Source organism: Mytilus californianus, unplaced genomic scaffold (genome assembly GCF_021869535.1).
Source record: "Mytilus californianus isolate M0D057914Y unplaced genomic scaffold, xbMytCali1.0.p SCAF_7, whole genome shotgun sequence".
In the NCBI taxonomy this organism is placed as follows: domain Eukaryota; kingdom Metazoa; phylum Mollusca; class Bivalvia; order Mytilida; family Mytilidae; genus Mytilus; species Mytilus californianus.
Genome location: NW_026262723.1, coordinates 102589475 through 102609376, shown reverse-complemented (window position 1 = coordinate 102609376; position 19902 = coordinate 102589475). Strand labels below are relative to the sequence as shown.

General features: G+C 33.7%; 1 protein-coding gene and 1 long non-coding RNA gene across 3 annotated transcripts in view; one reads left to right on the top strand and one right to left on the bottom strand.

Annotated features, from left to right (window-relative positions):
• Positions 1–19902, top strand: part of LOC127708607 (calcium-dependent protein kinase C-like) — a 142869-nt gene that overhangs the window by 107511 nt on the left and 15456 nt on the right. For both annotated transcript variants that reach the window (XM_052213630.1, XM_052213631.1), the window contains exons 10-14: positions 6717–6808; positions 7870–7932; positions 12172–12313; positions 16235–16315; positions 19655–19762. In XM_052213630.1, coding sequence (XP_052069590.1) covers positions 6717–6808; positions 7870–7932; positions 12172–12313; positions 16235–16315; positions 19655–19762 — 486 coding nt within the window. The remainder of the gene's footprint in view (positions 1–6716; positions 6809–7869; positions 7933–12171; positions 12314–16234; positions 16316–19654; positions 19763–19902) is intronic.
• Positions 1718–15893, bottom strand: LOC127708611 (uncharacterized). Its single transcript, XR_007985319.1, has 2 exons — positions 14873–15893; positions 1718–2373 (listed from the first exon to the last, which is right to left on the bottom strand). It is a non-coding gene; the product is annotated as an uncharacterized LOC127708611 (long non-coding RNA).

Here is a 19902-nt window from a genome sequence, read left to right as displayed (position 1 = left end):
ACTGATATCGATGACGTGACGTCATACAGATTAGGGGTTTGATAAAGCCTTTATAACCGTGAGTGATATCAATGACGTGAAGTTATAGAGTTTAGGTGTTTGATAAAGCTTCGGATATGGATATCATCATGGATGGTTGATACAGTACCATGCCATTGGCGGTATAACACATACAATTTACTCGTATTTATTACTAAGTATATAATAGACATGTTTGAAGATACAGTACAATGCCATTGATGGTATAACACATACAATTTACTTGTATTTATTACTAAATATATAATAAACATGTTTTACGATACAGTGCAATGCCATTGATGGTATAACACATACAATTTACTTGTATTTATTACTAAATATATAATAAACATGTTTTACGATACAGTGCAATGCCATTGATGGTATAACACATACAATTTACTTGTATTTATTACTTTGCATATAATAAACATGTTTTAAGATACAATGCATGAGCATAAGTACTCATCACCTACAATTTTTTCCTAAAATATAAATTTCATATAAAAACACATTTAAAAAAAAATAATTTGAAGGCTTTCGTGTTTACAAACCAGCTGTTGATGATGCAGAATTGTCTGAATTCTACGGTATTTATGTGATGATGTTTTTGTCTTCAGATGTTTTTGCTTTCTCTTGATTTAATCTGATTTAATTCATGATTTATGAGTTAAAAAAATAAGATTCTATTGGATGTAAACATAAAACAGTAATGTACTTTTGTGTTTTGTTATATTTTGCTACTTTTAACTATAACTGTAGACATTTTTATTACAGGACCGGTTGTATTTTGTTATGAGTTATAACTGTAGACATTTTTATTACAGGACCGGTTGTATTTTGTTATGAGTTATAACTGTAGACATTTTTATTCCAGGACCGGTTGTATTTTGTTATGAGTTATAACTGTAGACATTTTTATTACAGGACCGGTTGTATTTTGTTATGAGTTATAACTGTAGACATTTTTATTCCAGGACCGGTTGTATTTTGTTATGAGTTATAACTGTAGACATTTTTATTCCAGGACCGGTTGTATTTTGTTATGAGTTATAACTGTAGACATTTTTATTCCAGGACCGGTTGTATTTTGTTATGAGTTATAACTGTAGACATTTTTATTACAGGACCGGTTGTATTTTGTTATGAGTTATAACTGTAGACATTTTTATTACAGGACCGGTTGTATTTTGTTATGAGTTATAACTGTAGACATTTTTATTACAGGACCGGTTGTATTTTGTTATGAGTTATAACTGTAGACATTTTTATTCCAGGACCGGTTGTATTTTGTTATGAGTTATAACTGTAGACATTTTTATTCCAGGACCGGTTGTATTTTGTTATGAGTTATAATTGTAGACATTTTTATTCCAGGACCATTTTTATTACAGGACTGGTTGTATTTTGTTATGAGTTATAACTGTAGACATTTTTATTACAGGACCGGTTGTATTTTGTTATGAGTTATAACTGTAGACATTTTTATTACAGGACTGGTTGTATTTTGTTATGAGTTATAACTGTAGACATTTTTATTCCAGGACCATTTTTATTACAGGACTGGTTGTATTTTGTTATGAGTTATAACTGTAGACATTTTTATTACAGGACCGGTTGTATTTTGTTATGAGTTATAACTGTAGACATTTTTATTACAGGACTGGTTGTATTTTGTTATGAGTTATAACTGTAGACATTTTTGTCGAGCCTGCGACTTTTGTCGCAGAAAACTCGACATAGGGATAGCGATCCGGTGGCGGCGGCAGCGGCAGCGGCGTCGTTAGCTAACTTCTTAAAAGCTTTATATTTTAGAAGATGGAAGACCTGGATGCTTCATACTTTGTATATGGATGCCTCATGTTACGAAGTTTCCGTCAGTCACATGTCCAATGTCCTTGACCTCATTTTCATGGTTCAGTGACTACTTGAAAAAAAAGTTCAGATTTTTTGTAATGTTAAATTCTCTCTTATTATAAGTAATAGGATAACTATATTTGGTATGTGCGTACCTTGCAAGGTCCTCATGCCCGTCAGACAGTTTTCACTTGACCTCGACCTCATTTCATGGATCAGTGAACAAGGTTAAGTTTTCGTGGTCAAGTCCATATCTCAGATACTATAAGCAATAGGTCTAGTATATTCGGTGTATGGAAGGACTGTAAGGTGTACATGTCCAACTGGCAGGTGTCATCTGACCTTGACCTCATTTTCATGGTTCAGTGGTTATAGTTAAGTTTTTGTGTTTTGGTCTGTTTTTCTTATACTGTATGCAATAGGTCTACTATATTTGGTGTATGGAATGATTGTAAGGTGTACATGTCTAGCTGGCAGGTGTCATCTGACCTTGACCTCATTTTCATGGTTCAGTGGTCAAAGTTAAGTTTTTGAGTTTTGGTCTTTCTTTCTAATACTGCATGCAATAGGTCAGCTATATTTGGTGTATGGAATGATTGTAAGGTGTACATGTCTAGCTGGCAGGTGTCATCTTACCTTGACCTCATTTTCATGGTTCAGTGGTCAAAGTTAAGTTTTTGAGTTTTGGTCTTTTTTTCTAATACTATATGCAATAGTTCAACTATATTTGGTGTATGGAAATATTTTATGATCTATATGTCAGTTACGCAGGTTTTTTTTGACCTTGACCTCATTTTCAAGGTTCATTGCTCAGTGTTAAGTTTTTGTGTTTTCGTCTGTTTTTTCTTAAACTATAAGCAATAGGTCAACTATATTTGTTGTATGGAAGAATTGTTAGCTGTACATGCCTGCCTAGCATGGTTCATCTGACCTTGACCTCATTTTCATGGTTCATTGGTCAATGTTTAGTTTACTTGGTTAATGTTAAGTTTATGTGACAGTTGTAATAAAGCTTTATATTTAGGACTATCAACATAATATCAATGATTAGTAAAGAAGGCGAGACATTTCAGCGTGTGCACTCTTGTTATTACAGGACCGGTTGTATTTTGTTATGAGTTATAACTGTAGACATTTTTATTACAAGACCGGTTGTATTTTGTTATGAGTTATAACTGTAGACATCTTTATTCCAGGACCGGTTGTATTTTGTTATGAGTTATAACTGTAGACATTTTTATTCCAGGACCGGTTGTATTTTGTTATGAGTTATAACTGTAGACATTTTTATTTCAGGCAAGGTTGTATTTTGTTATGAGTTATAACTGTAGACATTTTTATTCTAGGACCGGTTGTATTTTGTTATGAGTTATAACTGTAGACATTTTTATTACAGGACTGGTTGTATTTTGTTATGAGTTATAACTGTAGACATTTTTATTCCTTTTTGTTCCAGGACCGGTTGTATTTTGTTATGAGTTATAACTGTAGACATTTTTATTACAAGACTGGTTGTATTTTGTTATGAGTTATAACTGTAGACATTTTTATTCCAGGACCGGTTGTATTATGTTATGAGTTATAACTGTAGACATTTTTGTCGAGCCTGCGACTTTTGTCGCAGAAAGCTCAACATAGGGATAGTGATCCGGCGGCGGCGGCTACGGCGGCGGCGGCGTTAGCTAACTTCTTAAAAGCTTTATATTTTAGAAGGTGGAAGGTCTGGATGCTTCATACTTTGTATATGGATGCCTCATGTTACGAAGTTTCCGTCAGTCACATGTCCAATGTCCTTGACCTCATTTTCATGGTTCAGTGACTACTTGAAAAAAAAGTTCAGATTTTTTGTAATGTTAGATTCTCTCTTATTATAAGTAATAGGATAACTATATTTGGTATGTGCGTACCTTGCAAGGTCCTCATGCCCGTCAGACAGTTTTCACTTGACCTCGACCTCATTTCATGGATCAGTGAACAAGGTTAAGTTTTGGTGGTCAAGTCCATATCTCAGATACTATAAGCAATAGGTCTAGTATATTCGGTGTATGGAAGGACTGTAAGGTGTACATGTCCAACTGGCAGGTGTCATCTGACCTTGACCTCATTTTCATGGTTCAGTGGTTATAGTTAAGTTTTTGTGTTTTGGTCTGTTTTTCTTATACTGTATGCCATAGGTCTACTATATTTGGTGTATGGAATGATTGTAAGGTGTACATGTCTAGCGGGCAGGTGTCATCTGACTTTGACCTCATTTTCATGGTTCAGTGGTCAAAGTTAAGTTTTTGAGTTTTGGTCTTTTTTTCTAATACTATATGCAATAGTTCAACTATATTTGGTATGTGCGTACCTTGCAAGGTCCTCATGCCCGTCACACAGTTTTCACTTGACCTCGACCTCATTTCATGGATCAGTGAACAAGGTTAAGTTTTGGTGGTCAAGTCCATATCTCAGATACTATAAGCAATAGGTCTAGTATATTCGGTGTATGGAAGGACGAAGGTGTACATGTCCAACTGGCAGGTGTCATCTGACCTTGACCTCATTTTCATGGTTCAGTGGTTATAGTTAAGTTTTTGTGTTTTGGTCTGTTTTTCTTATACTGTATGCCATAGGTCTACTATATTTGGTGTATGGAATGATTGTAAGGTGTACATGTCTAGCGGGCAGGTGTCATCTGACCTTGACCTTATTTTCATGGTTCAGTGGTCAAAGTTCAGTTTTTGAGTTTTGGTCTTTTTTTCTAATACTTTATGCAAAAGGTCATCTATATTTGGTGTATGGAAATATTTTATGATGTACCTGTCAGTCTTGCAGGTTTTATTTGACCTTGACCTCATTTTCACGGTTCATTGCTCAGTGTTAAGTTTTTGTGTTTTGGTCTGTTTTTTCTAATACTATAAGCAATAGGTCAACTATATTTGGTGTATGGAAGGATTGCAAGCTGTAGTACATGTCTGCCTGGCATTGTTCATCTGACCTTGACCTCATTTTCTTGGTTCATTGGTCAATGTTTAGTTTTCTTGGTTAAGTCTGTATCTTAGAAACTATAAACAATAGGTCAACTATATTTAGTGTATTGAATGATTGTAAGGTGTACATGTATTTCTTGTTTGGTTTATATGACCTTGACCTCATTTTCTTGGATCATGTTAAGTGTATGTGATAGTTGTAGTAAAGCTTTATATTTAGGACCATCAACATAATATCAATGATTAGTAAAGAAGGCGAGACATTTCAGCGTGTGCACTCTTGTTATTCCAGGACCGGTTGTATTTTGTTATGAGTTATAACTGTAGACATTTTTATTACAGGACTGGTTGTATTTTGTTATGGGTTATAACTGTAGACATTTTTATTCCTTTTTGTTCCAGGACCGGTTGTATTTTGTTATGAGTTATAACTGTAGACATTTTTATTCCAGGACTGGTTGTATTTTGTTATGAGTTATAACTGTAGACATTTTTATTCCAGGACAGGTTGTATTTTGTTATGAGTTATAACTGTAGACATTTTTATTCTAGGACCGGTTGTATTTTGTTATGAGTTATAACTGTAGACATTTTTATTACAGGACCGGTTGTATTTTGTTATGAGTTATAACTGTAGACATTTTTATTCCAGGACTGGTTGTATTTTGTTATGAGTTATAACTGTAGACATTTTTATTCTAGGACCGGTTGTATTTTGTTATGAGTTATAACTGTAGACATTTTTATTACAGGACCGGTTGTATTTTGTTATGAGTTATAACTGTAGACATTTTTATTCCAGGACTGGTTGTATTTTGTTATGAGTTATAACTGTAGACATTTTTATTACAGGACCGGTTGTATTTTGTTATGAGTTATAACTGTAGACAATTTTATTACAGGACCGGTTGTATTTTGTTATGAGTTATAACTGTAGACATTTTTATTCCAGGACCGGTTGTATTTTGTTATGAGTTATAACTGTAGACATTTTTATTCCAGGACTGGTTGTATTTTGTTATGAGTTATAACTGTAGACATTTTTATTACAGGACCGGTTGTATTTTGTTATGAGTTATAACTGTAGACATTTTTATTCCAGGACCGGTTGTATTTTGTTATGAGTTATAACTGTAGACATTTTTATTACAGGCAAGGTTGTATTTTGTTATGAGTTATAACTGTAGACATTTTTATTACAGGACCGGTTGTATTTTGGTATGAGTTATAACTGTAGACATTTTTATTACAGGACCGGTTGTATTTTGTTATGAGTTATAACTGTAGACATTTTTATTACAGGACCGGTTGTTTTTTGTTATGAGTTATAACTGTAGACATTTTTATTACAGGACCGGTTGTATTTTGTTATGAGTTATAACTGTAGACATTTTTATTACAGGCAAGGTTGTATTTTGTTATGAGTTATAACTGTAGACATTTTTATTCCAGGACCGGTTGTATTTTGTTATGAGTTATAACTGTAGACATTTTTATTCCAGGACCATTTTTATTACAGGACTGGTTGTATTTTGTTATGAGTTATAACTGTAGACATTTTTATTACAGGACCGGTTGTATTTTGGTATGAGTTATAACTGTAGACATTTTTATTACAGGACCGGTTGTATTTTGTTATGAGTTATAACTGTAGACATTTTTATTCCAGGACCGGTTGTATTTTGTTATGAGTTATAACTGTAGACATTTTTATTCCAGGACCTGTTGTATTTTGTTATGAGTTATAACTGTAGACATTTTTATTCCAGGACCGGTTGTATTTTGTTATGAGTTATAACTGTAGACATTTTTATTCCAGGACCGGTTGTATTTTGTTATGAGTTATAACTGTAGACATTTTTATTCCAGGACCGGTTGTATTTTGTTATGGAGTATGTAAACGGAGGAGATTTAATGTATAGAATTCAACAAGAGGGAAAATTCAAGGAGCCTGTAGCTGTGTAAGTGTCAAACAAACTTAAATACTAAGTTTAATTTTAATCACTTATGATATCAATTTCTTTGGATAGATTATATAAAATTTTAACAGTGCTAAAAAAAATATATGTACATGGTATAGACCTATTGCACCAATGACAAGAAATCACAAGTTGTCCCAATATTTCTTAATGCCACATTGAAAAACACTTAATGCTACAATTTGAATATTATTTTCCAAAGACTTCATTGAGCCAGTTTAAGTAAAATCTTTAGGTCTGTGGAAGTAAACATTGCAATTTGTCTATTATATTCAGAAAGATATAGCAATAATGATACAATTCAAGAGAGTGTTATACATATTGACAAGAACAAGCAATAGGACCAAAACAGATAGTATATTTAAATACATTCACTGAAAAGTTTATTTCTTCTTCATCCCTATGAAAATTTTTCAGATGCCATTTCGAGTTGGTTGACCATTATAGATCTGTTCCAATTGTCCTAACTATTATCCTGTCATCTTTTCCTCGAGTGTGACATCACCAAATTAGACTTATCACTAAATTTGTACTTACATGAATAACACAACAGGTGCCACATCTTTCCCTTTGGCAGCGCCTGAGATCGCCCACAGTTTTTGATGGAGTTAGTGTTGCTCAGTCTTTAGTTTTCTTTGTTATGTTTTATAGACTTTTTTTTTTCTTTTGGTCATTTTAAAATATAATTATGGGTCACATAATATCTCAGAAATGAATGCAGGTTTAAAACCAATGAAATGTGAAATGTAGGTCAGTGTGATTTGTTTTAGTTATTTACAAAAATAAAAATGCAACCTTATACAAAGTTGTATGGATTAATTAATTGATCCATGAAGAGAGCATTATCCTGATTTAAAGGAAAAATGATTGAAAGCAATGACCAGTCTGGAAAAAGTTATGAAATTATACTGGACTGCATCTCACTATTTTCAACAACTCTTTTTTTTTGGTATTTTTCTTTTAAACCACTAAAATCAGATTGTAGCGAACACTTTCATTGTAATGGTTTAACATGTTTAATGGTAGATTTTCTTTATTTTCAGGTTTTATGCAGCAGAAATAGCCATAGGTTTATTTTACCTCCATGCACAAGGAATTATTTATAGGTAAATGATCTGTAATTGAGGGAGTAACAAATTGATTATAATGCAGCAAAATCAAAGTTTTGTTTTAATGATTTATGCATTAGTTTCGGATTCTTGTTAAGCAATAATCTGATGACTTTTTCATAGAATTGAATCTTTGTGCTCTTCAATGTTGGTGTTATTTGCATCTGACAAAGTATTTAATAGATTGCTTGGCACATTACATAATATGAAATTTAAAAAAAATGTGAATCCATAGGAGTTCTTGACACACTTAACATGTATAGAGCTTTATAGTTCACCTTATGAGTTTCTGCTTGTTATATGGCCTAAAACTGATCACTTTATTGTCTTTAAGCATTGATGGATTGTTATTTCATTGGCAATACAATAATGTACATGTTAATAATTCTGTCAGTATTAGATCGCAGTTGTATGGGATATGTGAGGCAAAATGAGGACTAAGAATATTGGAAATTATTGGATGTTATATAACCGGATAAATTGTCTGTATACCAAATTGATAGGAATGGTTTAAGCTGCATTACTTGGGAAATCAATATATAAAATTGTAGGATGTTTAGTACCTAGAACAATTATGAATTATAAAATCCGATAAATTGTCTGCAGAAATACAAAAGTAATAGAACTGTTTATAGCATCTTTAAAGAATTTCATTAATATAGGTATTGGAAATGATATTATTTCAAAGATCTGTTATTTAATACTGACAGGTATTGACAATAGCAGTAATTTGATAATGGCATGGGTATGTAATGGTGGCTTTGCTCTGACATACACATGTGCAGAGGTATGATATTTTTGTTCTGACATACATGTTGGCAGTAGCAATGGAGGCTGTGTTCTTACATACACATGGACTGTAGCAATGGAGGCTTTGTTCTTACATACGCATGGACTGTAGCAATGGAGGCTTTGTTCTTACATACACATTGACAGTAGCAATGAGTCTTTGTTCTTACATACACATTGGCCGTAGCAATGGAGGCTTTGTTCTGACATACACATTGGCAGTAGCAATGGAGTCTTTGTTCTTACATACACATTGACAGGAGCAATGGTGACTTTGTTATAACATACACATTGACAGTAGCAAGGGTGTCTTTGTTCTAACATACACATTGACAGTAGCAAGGGTGTCTTTGTTCTTACATACACATGGACTGTAGCAATGGAGGCTTTGTTCTTACATACACATTGGCAGTAGCAATGGTGGCTTTGGTCTTACATACACATTGGCATTAACAATGGTGGCTTTGTTCTTACATACAGATTGACAGTAGCAATGGAGGCTTTGTTCTTACATACACATTGACAGTAACAATGGTGGCTTTGTTCTTACATACAGATTGACAGTAGCAATGGTGACTTTGTTCTTACATACACATTGACAGTAGCAATGGTGACTTTGTTCTTACATACACATTGACAGTAGCAATGGTGACTTTGTTCTTACATACACATTGACAGTAGCAATGGAGGTTGTGTTCTTATATACACATGGACAGTAGCAATGGAGGGCTCTGTTCTTACATTCACATTGACAGTAGCAATGGTGGCTTTGTTCTTACATACACATTGGCAGTTGCAATGGAGGCTTTGTTCTTACATATACATTGACAGTAGCAACAGTGTCTTTGTTCTTACTTACACATGGACTGTAGAAATGGGTTTTTTTCTTACATACACATTGGCAGTAGCAATGGTGGCTTTGTTCTTACATACACATTGGCAGTAGCAATGGAGGCTTTGTTCTTACATACACATTGGCAGTAGCAATGGTGACTTTGTTCTTACATACACATTGGCAGTAGCAATGGTGGCTTTGTTCTAACATACACATTGGCAGTAGCAATGGTTGCTTTGTTCTTACATACACATTGGCAGTAGCAATGGAGGCTTTGTTCTAACATACACATTGACAGTAGCAACAGTGTCTTTGTTCTTACCTTCACATTGGCAGTAGCAATCGTGACTTTGTTCTTACATACACATTGGCAGTAGCAATGGTGGCTCTGTTATAACATACACATTGGCAGTAGCAATGGTGGCTTTGTTCTAACATACACATTGGCAGTAGCAATGGTGGCTTTGTTCTTACATACACATTGGCAGTAGCAATGGTGGCTTTGTTCTTACATACACATTGGCAGTAGCAATGGAGGCTTTGTTCTTACATACACATTGGCAGTAGCAATGGTGGCTTTGTTCTGACATACACATTGGCCGTAGCAATGGAGGCTTTGTTCTTACATACACATTGGCAGTAGCAATGGTGGCTTTGTTCTTACATACACATTGGCAGTAGCAATGGTGGCTTTGTTCTTACATACACATTTGCAGTAGCAATGGAGGCTTTGTTCTTACATACACATTGGCAGTAGCAATGGTGGCTTTGTTCTGACATACACATTGGCCGTAGCAATGGAGGCTTTGTTCTGACATACACATTGGCAGTAGCAATGGTGACTTTGTTCTTACATACACATTGACAGTAGCAATGTTGACTTTGTTCTTACATACACATTGACAGTAGCAATGGTGGCTTTGTTCTAACATACACATTGGCAGTAGCAATGGTGTCTTTGTTCTTACATACACATTGGCAGTAGCAATGGAGGCTTTGTTCTTACATACACATTGGCAGTAGCAATGGAGGCTTTGTTCTGACATACACATTGACAGTAGCAATGGAGGCTTTGTTCTTACATACACATTGGCAGTAGCAATGGAGGCTTTGTTCTAACATACACATTGGCAGTAGCAATGGAGGCTTTGTTCTTACATACACATTGACAGTAGCAATGGTGTCTTTGTTCTGACATACACATTGGCAGTAGCAATGGTGGCTTTGTTCTAACATACACATTGGCAGTAGCAATGGAGGCTTTGTTCTTACAAACACATTGGCAGTAGCAATGGAGGCTTTGTTCTTTTATACACATTGGCAGTAGCAATGGAGGCTTTGTTCTTACATACACATTGGCAGTAGCAATGGAGGCTTTGTTATAACATACACATTGGCTGTAGCAATGGAAGCTTTGTTCTTACATACACATTGACAGTAGCAATGGTGTCTTTGTTCTAACATACACATTGGCAGTAGCAATGGTGTCTTTGTTCTGACATACACATTGGCAGTAGCAATGGTGGCTTTGTTCTAACATACACATTGGCAGTAGCAATGGTGGCTTTGTTCTTACATACACATTGGCAGTAGCAATGGAGGCTTTGTTCTGACATACACATTGGCAGTAGCAATGGAGGCTTGGAGTCTTTGTTCTTACATACACATTGGCAGTAGTATTGGTGACTTTGTTCTTACATACACATTGGCAGTAGCAATGGTGACTTTGTTCTTACATACACATTGGCAGTAGCAATGGTGGCTTTGTTCTTACATACACATTGGCAGTAGCAATGGAGTCTTTATTCTTACATACACATTGGCAGTAGCAATTGTGACTTTGTTCTAACATACACATTGGCAGTAGCAATGGTGTCTTTGTTCTAACATACACATTGGCAGTAGCAATGGAGGCTTTGTTCTAACATACACATTGGCAGTAGCAATGGTGTCTTTGTTCTAACATACACATTGGCAGTAGCAATGGAGGCTTTGTTCTAACATACACATTGGCAGTTACAATGGTGTCTTTGTTCTAACATACACATTGGCAGTAGCAATGGTGTCTTTGTTCCAACATACACATTGGCAGTAGCAATGGTGTCTTTGTTCTAACATACACATTGACAGTAGCAATGGTGACTTTGTTCTTACATACACATTGACAGTAGCAATGGTGACTTTGTTCTTACATACACATTGACAGTAGCAATGTTTGCTTTGTTCTGGCATACTGGGTACACACTGGTAGTAGCAATTGTGACTTTGAAAGTAGCAATGGTGGCTTTGGTTCTGACATGCACACATGTGGCAATGAAGGCATTGGAAAGTACTAAAAATACTATAGACTGACATAGATATTGGTAGTAGTAATGATGGCATTATATAGTTTTGATAAGCTTTATACTCACAAATCAATTAATCAATCAACCAATCAATCAATCATGGCTTAGCTGGTTATTTCTGATTTTTCTACACCAACTTTAACCAAGTCTGTTCTTGAGTCATCATTGGTTGTGGTGAACAGATCTAAACCTGGTTTCGAAAAAAAACAAAATTGCCATCCTTTGATTATTTCAAGGATCAAAAGCTAGAAATTTTGTTTATTACAGAGATTTAAAGTTAGATAATGTAATGTTAGATACAGAGGGTCATATAAAAATAGCAGATTTTGGAATGTGCAAGGAAGGAATTATCCATGGAGAAAAAACAACACGAACTTTCTGTGGTACACCTGATTATATAGCACCTGAGGTTTGTCTTAAATATAAATCATTAAAATACTATCATCAGTAATATTTTAAAATAGGATATTATAAATTTTGATATATAAAGTGTAAATCTGTTTACATTTTTGTCATAAAGTAGGCATCTCAACTTATTGCATACTACAATAATAGACGGCTGGCATTGCTTCCTTTTATTGATTATTGCTGTGAATTCATTATTATTTGTGGGATACCAATGTTTGTGGATTATGTGGGTAAACATGAACCACAATTTTTATACGACCGCAAAAAAATTTTTGTGGTCGTATATTGGTATGACGTTGGCGGCGTCGTCGTCGTCGTCGTCTATCTCTATTGTATTTTACCATAAGGTTCAATACCACAAAAGGAAGGTGGGTATTGATTTTGGGGGTTATGGTACCAACAGTTAAGGAATTAGGGGCCAAAAAGGGGCCAAAAATAAGCATTTTTGTAACTTCCAGATATAACTTGTGTGTAAGTGTATGGATCTCTCTGACATTGTACCACAAGGTTCCATATCACAAAGGGAATGCTGGGATTGATTTTGGGGGTAATTGCCTCCAAATTTTAGGAATTGGGGCCAAAAAGGGGCCAAAAACAAGCATTTTTCTAGTTTCATGACAATAACTTGTGTGTAAGTGTATGGATCTCTCTGACATTGTATCACAAGGTTCCATATCACAAAGGGAATGCTGGGATTAATTTTGGGGGTAATTGCCTCCAAATTTTAGGAATTAGGGGCCAAAAAGGGGCAAAAAACAAACATTTTTCTAGTTTCATGACAATAACTTGTAAGTGTATGGATCTTTATGAAATTGTACTACAAGGTTCCATATCACAAAGGGAAAGCTGGAATTGAGTTTGGGGGTGATTGCCCAAAAAGTTTAGGAATAAGGGGCCAAAAATAAGCATTTGTCTAGTTTCCAGACAATAACTTGTGTTCAAGTGTATGGATCTCTCTGAAATTGTACTTCAAGGTACCATACCACAAATGGAAGACTGGGATTGATTTTGGGGGTAATTCCCTCAAAATTTTAGGAATTAGGGGCCATTAAAAGGCAAAAAAACAAGCATTTTTCTAGTTTCAGGACAATAACTTGTGTGTAAGTGTATGGATCTTTATGAAATTGTACTTCAAGGCTCCATATCACAAAGGGAAAGCTGGGTTTGAGTTTGGGGGTAATTGCCCTAAACATTTAGGAATTTGGGGCCAAAAAGGGGCCAAAAAACAAGCATTTTTCTAGTTTCCAGACAATAACTTGTGTTCAAGTGTATGGATCTCTCTGAAATTGTACTGCAAGGTACCATACCACAAAGGGAAGGCTGGGATTGAGTTTGGGGGTGATAAATCATAAGGGGGTTCAAAAAATTTGGGGGGGGGGGGTTTTCTTTAAAATTTTCCATTTTAAATTGGTTATTTCTGATTTATATATAAAAGCAAATAATAATGATATGGTTTGAATAGGTAAATTAAAAAAATTTAAGTTCTTAGACCACTTTCATTCTGTGTCAGAAACCTATGTTGTGTCAAATATTTAATTACAATCCAAATTCAGTGCTGTATCAAGCTTGAATGTTGTGTCCATACTTGCCCCAACTATTCAGGGTTCGACCTCTGCGGTCGTATCAAGCTGCGCCCCAGCGGAGCATTTTATTCTATAGGCTTTAGCAAACCACAAATTAAATATCCACGAAAATACAATTTTTTTCTTAATCCACAAAAAATTGGTACCAACAAAAACAAAAGAATCCACAGTACTTTGATATGTTCCAAAGATGAATCTCCGTCAAAAAAACTCTAGATTCCTTTTCTTGTTTATTGTTATTTTAGTTAACTTGGTTAAAAGGGTGCCTACAGGCTATTGGATACTTCAGCCTTTTGGCCATATAAAACCTCTTGTCCAATTGCAACCATATTTACATACATTCTTAATTGTTTTACTTGTATTTACCTAGTATTTACCTAGTATTTAGTTTGCTTTATCTTAGAAATTATAAAAGTTATGTATATATTGTTTTTTTGTCGAGGCTTGTGATTTTTGTTGCAGAAAGCTCAACATAGGGATAGTGATCCGGGGCAGCTACAGCGGCGGCGCGTTAGCTAACTTCTTGAAAGCTTTATATTTTAGAAGCTAGAAGGCCTGGATGCTTCATACTTTGTATATAGATGCCTTATGTTACGAAGTTTCCGTCTGTCATATGTCCATTGTCCTTGACCTCATTTTCATGGTTCAGTGACTACTTGAAAAACAAAAAGTCAACATTTTTTTGTAATGTTAATTTCTTTCTTATTATGAGTAATAGGATAACTATATTTAGTATGGTCGTTTAAAACTCTCATTTGTTGTTGTATATTTAGTATGTGCATACCTTGCAAGGTCCTCATGCCCGTCAGACAATTTTCCTTTGACCTTGACCTCATTTCATGGATCAGTGAACAAGGTTAAGTTTTCGTGGTCAAGTCCATATATCAGATACTATAAGCAGTAGGTCTACTATATTTGGTATATGGAATGATTGTAAGGTGTACATGTCCAACTGGTAGGTGTCATCTGACCTTGACCTCATTTTCATGGTTCAGTGGTCAAAGTTTAGTTTTTGAGTTTTGGTCTTTTTTTCTAATACTATATGCAATAGGTCAACTATATTTGGTGTATAGAAATATTTTATGATGTACATGTCAGTCTCGCAGGTTTTATTTGACCTTGACCTCATTTTCACGATTCATTTCTCAGTGTTAAGTTTTTGTGTTTTGGTCTGTTTTTCTTCAACTATAAGCAATAGATCAACTATATTTGTTGTATGGAAGGATTGTAAGGTGTATATGTCTGTCTGACAGGTATCATCTGACCTTGACCTCATTTTCATGGTTCATTGGTCAATGTTAAGTTTTCATGGTTAAGTTTGTTTCTTATATACTATAAGCAATAGGTTGACTATATTTAATGCATAAATTGATTTTAAGGTGTACATGTCTGTCTGGCATGGTTCATCTGACCTTGACCTCATTTTCATGGTTCATTGGTCAATGTTAAGTTTTCTTGGTTAAGACTGTTTCTTAGAAACTATAAGCAATAGGTCAACTATGTTTGGTTTTTTGAATGATTGTTAGGTGTACATGTATTTCTTGTTTGGTTTATCTGACCTTGACCTCATTTTCTTGGATCATGTTAAGTTTATGTGTTACTTTTAGTAAATCTTTATATTTAGGACTATCAACATAAAATCAATGGTTAGTAAAGAAGGCGAGACATTTCAGCGTGTGCACTCTTGTGATATTCATATATGGTTCCAAATGCTCTAGTTGCTTGCAAAATTTCATAAAAATCTGTTAGAGCACCTATTTATTTGCCTGTTACTTTATCAGTATTGTGCATCTATGGTATTATGACAAGATTACATGATTTCCATGGTTGCCATGGATGACTATAGTTTGCCAAAGTGTCCTGAAGATAAACATCAATATATGCTACTTGCAGATTAATATTGGTTGTTAGTTGTAGCAAAAAGCATAAAGGTCTTTTTAACCTGTAGTGTATGATTGACTTTGCAGAGAAAGGTATTAGAAATATGCATTTAATTGATTTTAGAGGAATAAAAATTGACATATCTTATATAGAATTATTTATGAGTATTAATGAAAGAAAAACTATTATTTTACTGTAAGACTATTAGTTGTATCTTTTTTGACAGATGCTCTTATCAGTGGAAAATTGTTTTATTAATTATTTATTTTTACACTATTGTAATACAAAGAGAGTTATGTATTATATCATATATGGAATATAAAACTGTGCTTTAGAATTGATAAAATTGAAGAAGCTGACTTATATAAATCTTATTAGGCATTAGAAATTTAATGCCATACTTCAGTGGGAATATTTTCAAATTTTATTTTGCATGATGAATATTCAATCTTTTACAGATCGTACTGTATCAGCCTTATGGTAGATCAGTAGATTGGTGGGCTTATGGTGTCTTATTGTATGAAATGTTAGCAGGTCAGGTAAGCTTACTTTATCAAAAGCTTGGATTTTAATCTAAAAGACTAAGTTAAAATACCTCATTGAAAGAATAAACCACTGTCTTATTATATGATATTTTTAAAATCCAATCGAAAGGGAGTTAATCATATGGCAGAATTTAAGTAGCGTATTTGTCCTATTTCTAATGCTAAGTTAAATTAAAAAAGATATAAGGTGGAATAACAACATTGAAGAAAATTTCTGTTCAGTTGACTTTCATATCCTTTAGCTGGCCTTAAACATAATAAATCTTCTGCTTTGAAATTTAGGAATAAATATAACCAAACATGATATTTATAGGTTTCATAATGAGTGAGAATTCGATATCGTTTGTTAAATTAAAAATCCCGCGAATCGTTGATCTAGTCTTTTGCACATTCCAGTATGACGTCATAATTATGTCCATTTCCGGCATCAAACTTTAACATCAGACATTTTAAAACTTTTTGTATGCTTCAGAATGTAATAAAATTTTACAAATAGATTTCCAGGTGAAAAGTGTGAGTGTTTTGTATATTATTGAAGAAATCAGATATGTCCATTGCCATGGACGAAATTTACATCGTCTTAACCTTTGAAAGTTATCAATGACCTAATGAATAGCCAATGGAAATGTTGTAATATCGTCTCATGATGCTGGATAAGCCAATCAAATTAACACAGTTTTTGTATCACTTTTTCGTATCACACTCTGTGCAGTGTGATCTGAGATATATCTCTTCATGCAAGAAATATATAACAGGCCACAACCATAAAAGAATAATGATTCCTTAATCATAATTTTGGTTAAAAGTTATAATTCAATGGCACTATTCACTAACTAGGAAATTATAACTATAGGTATAACATCTTATTGTTTTCTGTCATTTTTTGTAATGAAAAAAGATTTAACATAGAGATTCTAGAATATGATAGTAAATACCATTCAACAACCAAGATGGCTGCCATTACAATGAAATTGTCTGAGGACCCAGTTATTGTCCTTTGATTTTAGTTGTCAACTAATATAGTCCCTAGTAAGGACAGTGTATAACTTGCAAATATTTTTCATACCCCTTCCAAATTTATTTCTTTTTATTTTATGCATAAAATATGAAGTAGGTAGATGAAATTTCATGATACAAAAATTTGGGTTATGAATTTTTAAAGCAATTGCTTTCATGCTATTGCATATACCCATCTTTGTGACCCAGATCAGAGACTCTGCCCAGATCAATTAAGCCAAAGTTTTTTAGCAGATTACTGGTCTGTCATTCTAAAACTATGTATGTTTTCTAATGCAATACATTAATTGGAAAGGTTGAAAAACATAAGTGGGTTTGAGAAGTTTAAACATATGTTCTTGTAGATGTATTTTTGTATTTAAGGGGACAAACATTTGACTATCAAAGAACATAAAAGTCCGAGTGAAAAAAAGTGCATTTTTATACCTGCGATTTCGTTCTTGAGATGTTTCAACAAAATATTGAATCATGTCAGTTGTTGATTTAATATTGAAAATTTGACCGAATTATCTCTTTAATTTTCGGTTTTATGTTGTTTGAATTGTGTTTCTTTTAGAAATAGGTCAATTTGCTCTTGTTCATTCATAAAATTATGGTAAAATCACTACACACGTTATAGTAATGTAATGTTATCTCGCATTATTTGTTTTTAATTAACTGTAATTACTCTTACCATGTTTTTAATACATCCATGAAATAAGGGGCCCAGTTATTTATTAAGGGTTTTCTTAATTGCTGCTGATACTGATAGACTCCACTCTGTAAACAAATGATATATACGATGACAGTGTCAAATGTCATAATAACCCTAATGATTACCTGTAATTCTCTATTTACATATCTAAAAATAGACAAACATAATTGACCTTGTTATTTTGTTTGCGCAAATAATTTTGAGGAACGAAGCCTGTGTTAAAAACACATAACAATAAGTCTGTTTTCCTTTTTTGTCATAATTCCATAAGATTAATCTTTCATCTTATAGATGAAATGGACCCATCCAAACGTGAAAGACGCCAAGTTCTCCTCTGAAACTACTGAACCAATTCCAACCAAACTTAAGCTGAATGATCCTTAGGGTATCTAGAATAAAGTTTGTGTTTTATTTTCTGTTTCCTCAGAAAACATGGCCGCCATGGCTAAAAATAGAACATAGGGTAAAATGCAGTTTTTGACTTATATCTCAAAAACTATAGCATTTAGAGCAAATCAGACAAGAAGCTAAAGTATTCATTAGGTCAAGGTCTACCTGCCTTGAAATTATCAGCCAAATAGGGTGTCTGATTTTTAGGTTATTGCCCCTGAATTGATGATTTTAGGGAAATTTTGCAGTTTTCGGTTATTATCTTGAATATTATTGTAGATAAAGATAAACTGTAAACAGCAAAAATGTTCAGGAAAGTAAGATCTACAAATAAGTTTATACATGTATGACCAAAATTGTCAATTGACCCCTTAAGGAGTTATTGTCCTTTAAAGACAACTTTTCACAATTTGTTCATTTAGTTTGCTTACTTTAAAAATCTTCTCCTTTGAAACTGCTGAATCAATTTCAGCCAAATTTAGGCTGAATGAGTTTCAGAGTATCTAGTATAAATTTTGTATTTTATTTCCTTGTACGCCATTATGGCTAAAATGGAACATAAGGGTAAAATGCATTTTTTTGCTTTTGAAGAAAATATGACAGATACAAAGAACATTTAAATGGCATTTTTAAGCCACTCATTATTAATATATATTGAAAAGCAAAAATAATCATTGATGAAAGATTTAAGCAAAAATTTATAGGTGAGCGATTCAGGCTCTTGAGAGCCTCTTGTTTAATATAAAGTTAAAACATCCTTACTTTTCACTAGACAAGACTCATGTCAGGTTTAATTCTTTTACATGTGGATGAAAAATAAAAGTCACAAAAACATTAACTTGGCAGCAATTGCTTTAACAGCCTTTAAGGCTTTGATTAGGTAAAGTAGTGATTTGGTCCAGTTAAAAAAGGTAAAAAAATTAGTATGTATGAAGCTGTCAAACTGAATTATTGACCCCCTTAACACAGAATTGTCCATATTTTGAGTTGGATCAGGCTATACTTTTCTTTCTATAATTTTTCCCAAAAGTAGTACAATTGTGACACTGTAAAAATCTTTTTGAGATATTGCAGATGCGATTTATTTTAGTCTTAAGAAATGCACTACAAAATAACTGTGTTCTCAGGCCAAATGAAAGTTATTGAAAAAAATTTCTATGATTACATTAACAAGCATATCCATCTCTGAATGTTGAAAAATGATAATGAAAATTTGATATTTTGTATTTCAGCCTCCATTTGATGGTGAAGATGAAGAGGAACTTTTTACTTCTATAACAGACCACAATGTGTCTTATCCCAAATCCATGTCTAAAGAAGCCGTTTCAATTTGTAAAGGTGTAGGTATTTACTTCTATAACAGGCCACAATGTGTCTTATCCCAAATCTATGTCTAAAGAAGCCGTTTCAATTTGTAAAGGTGTAGGTATTTACTTCTATAACAGGCCACAATGTGTCTTATCCCAAATCTATGTCTAAA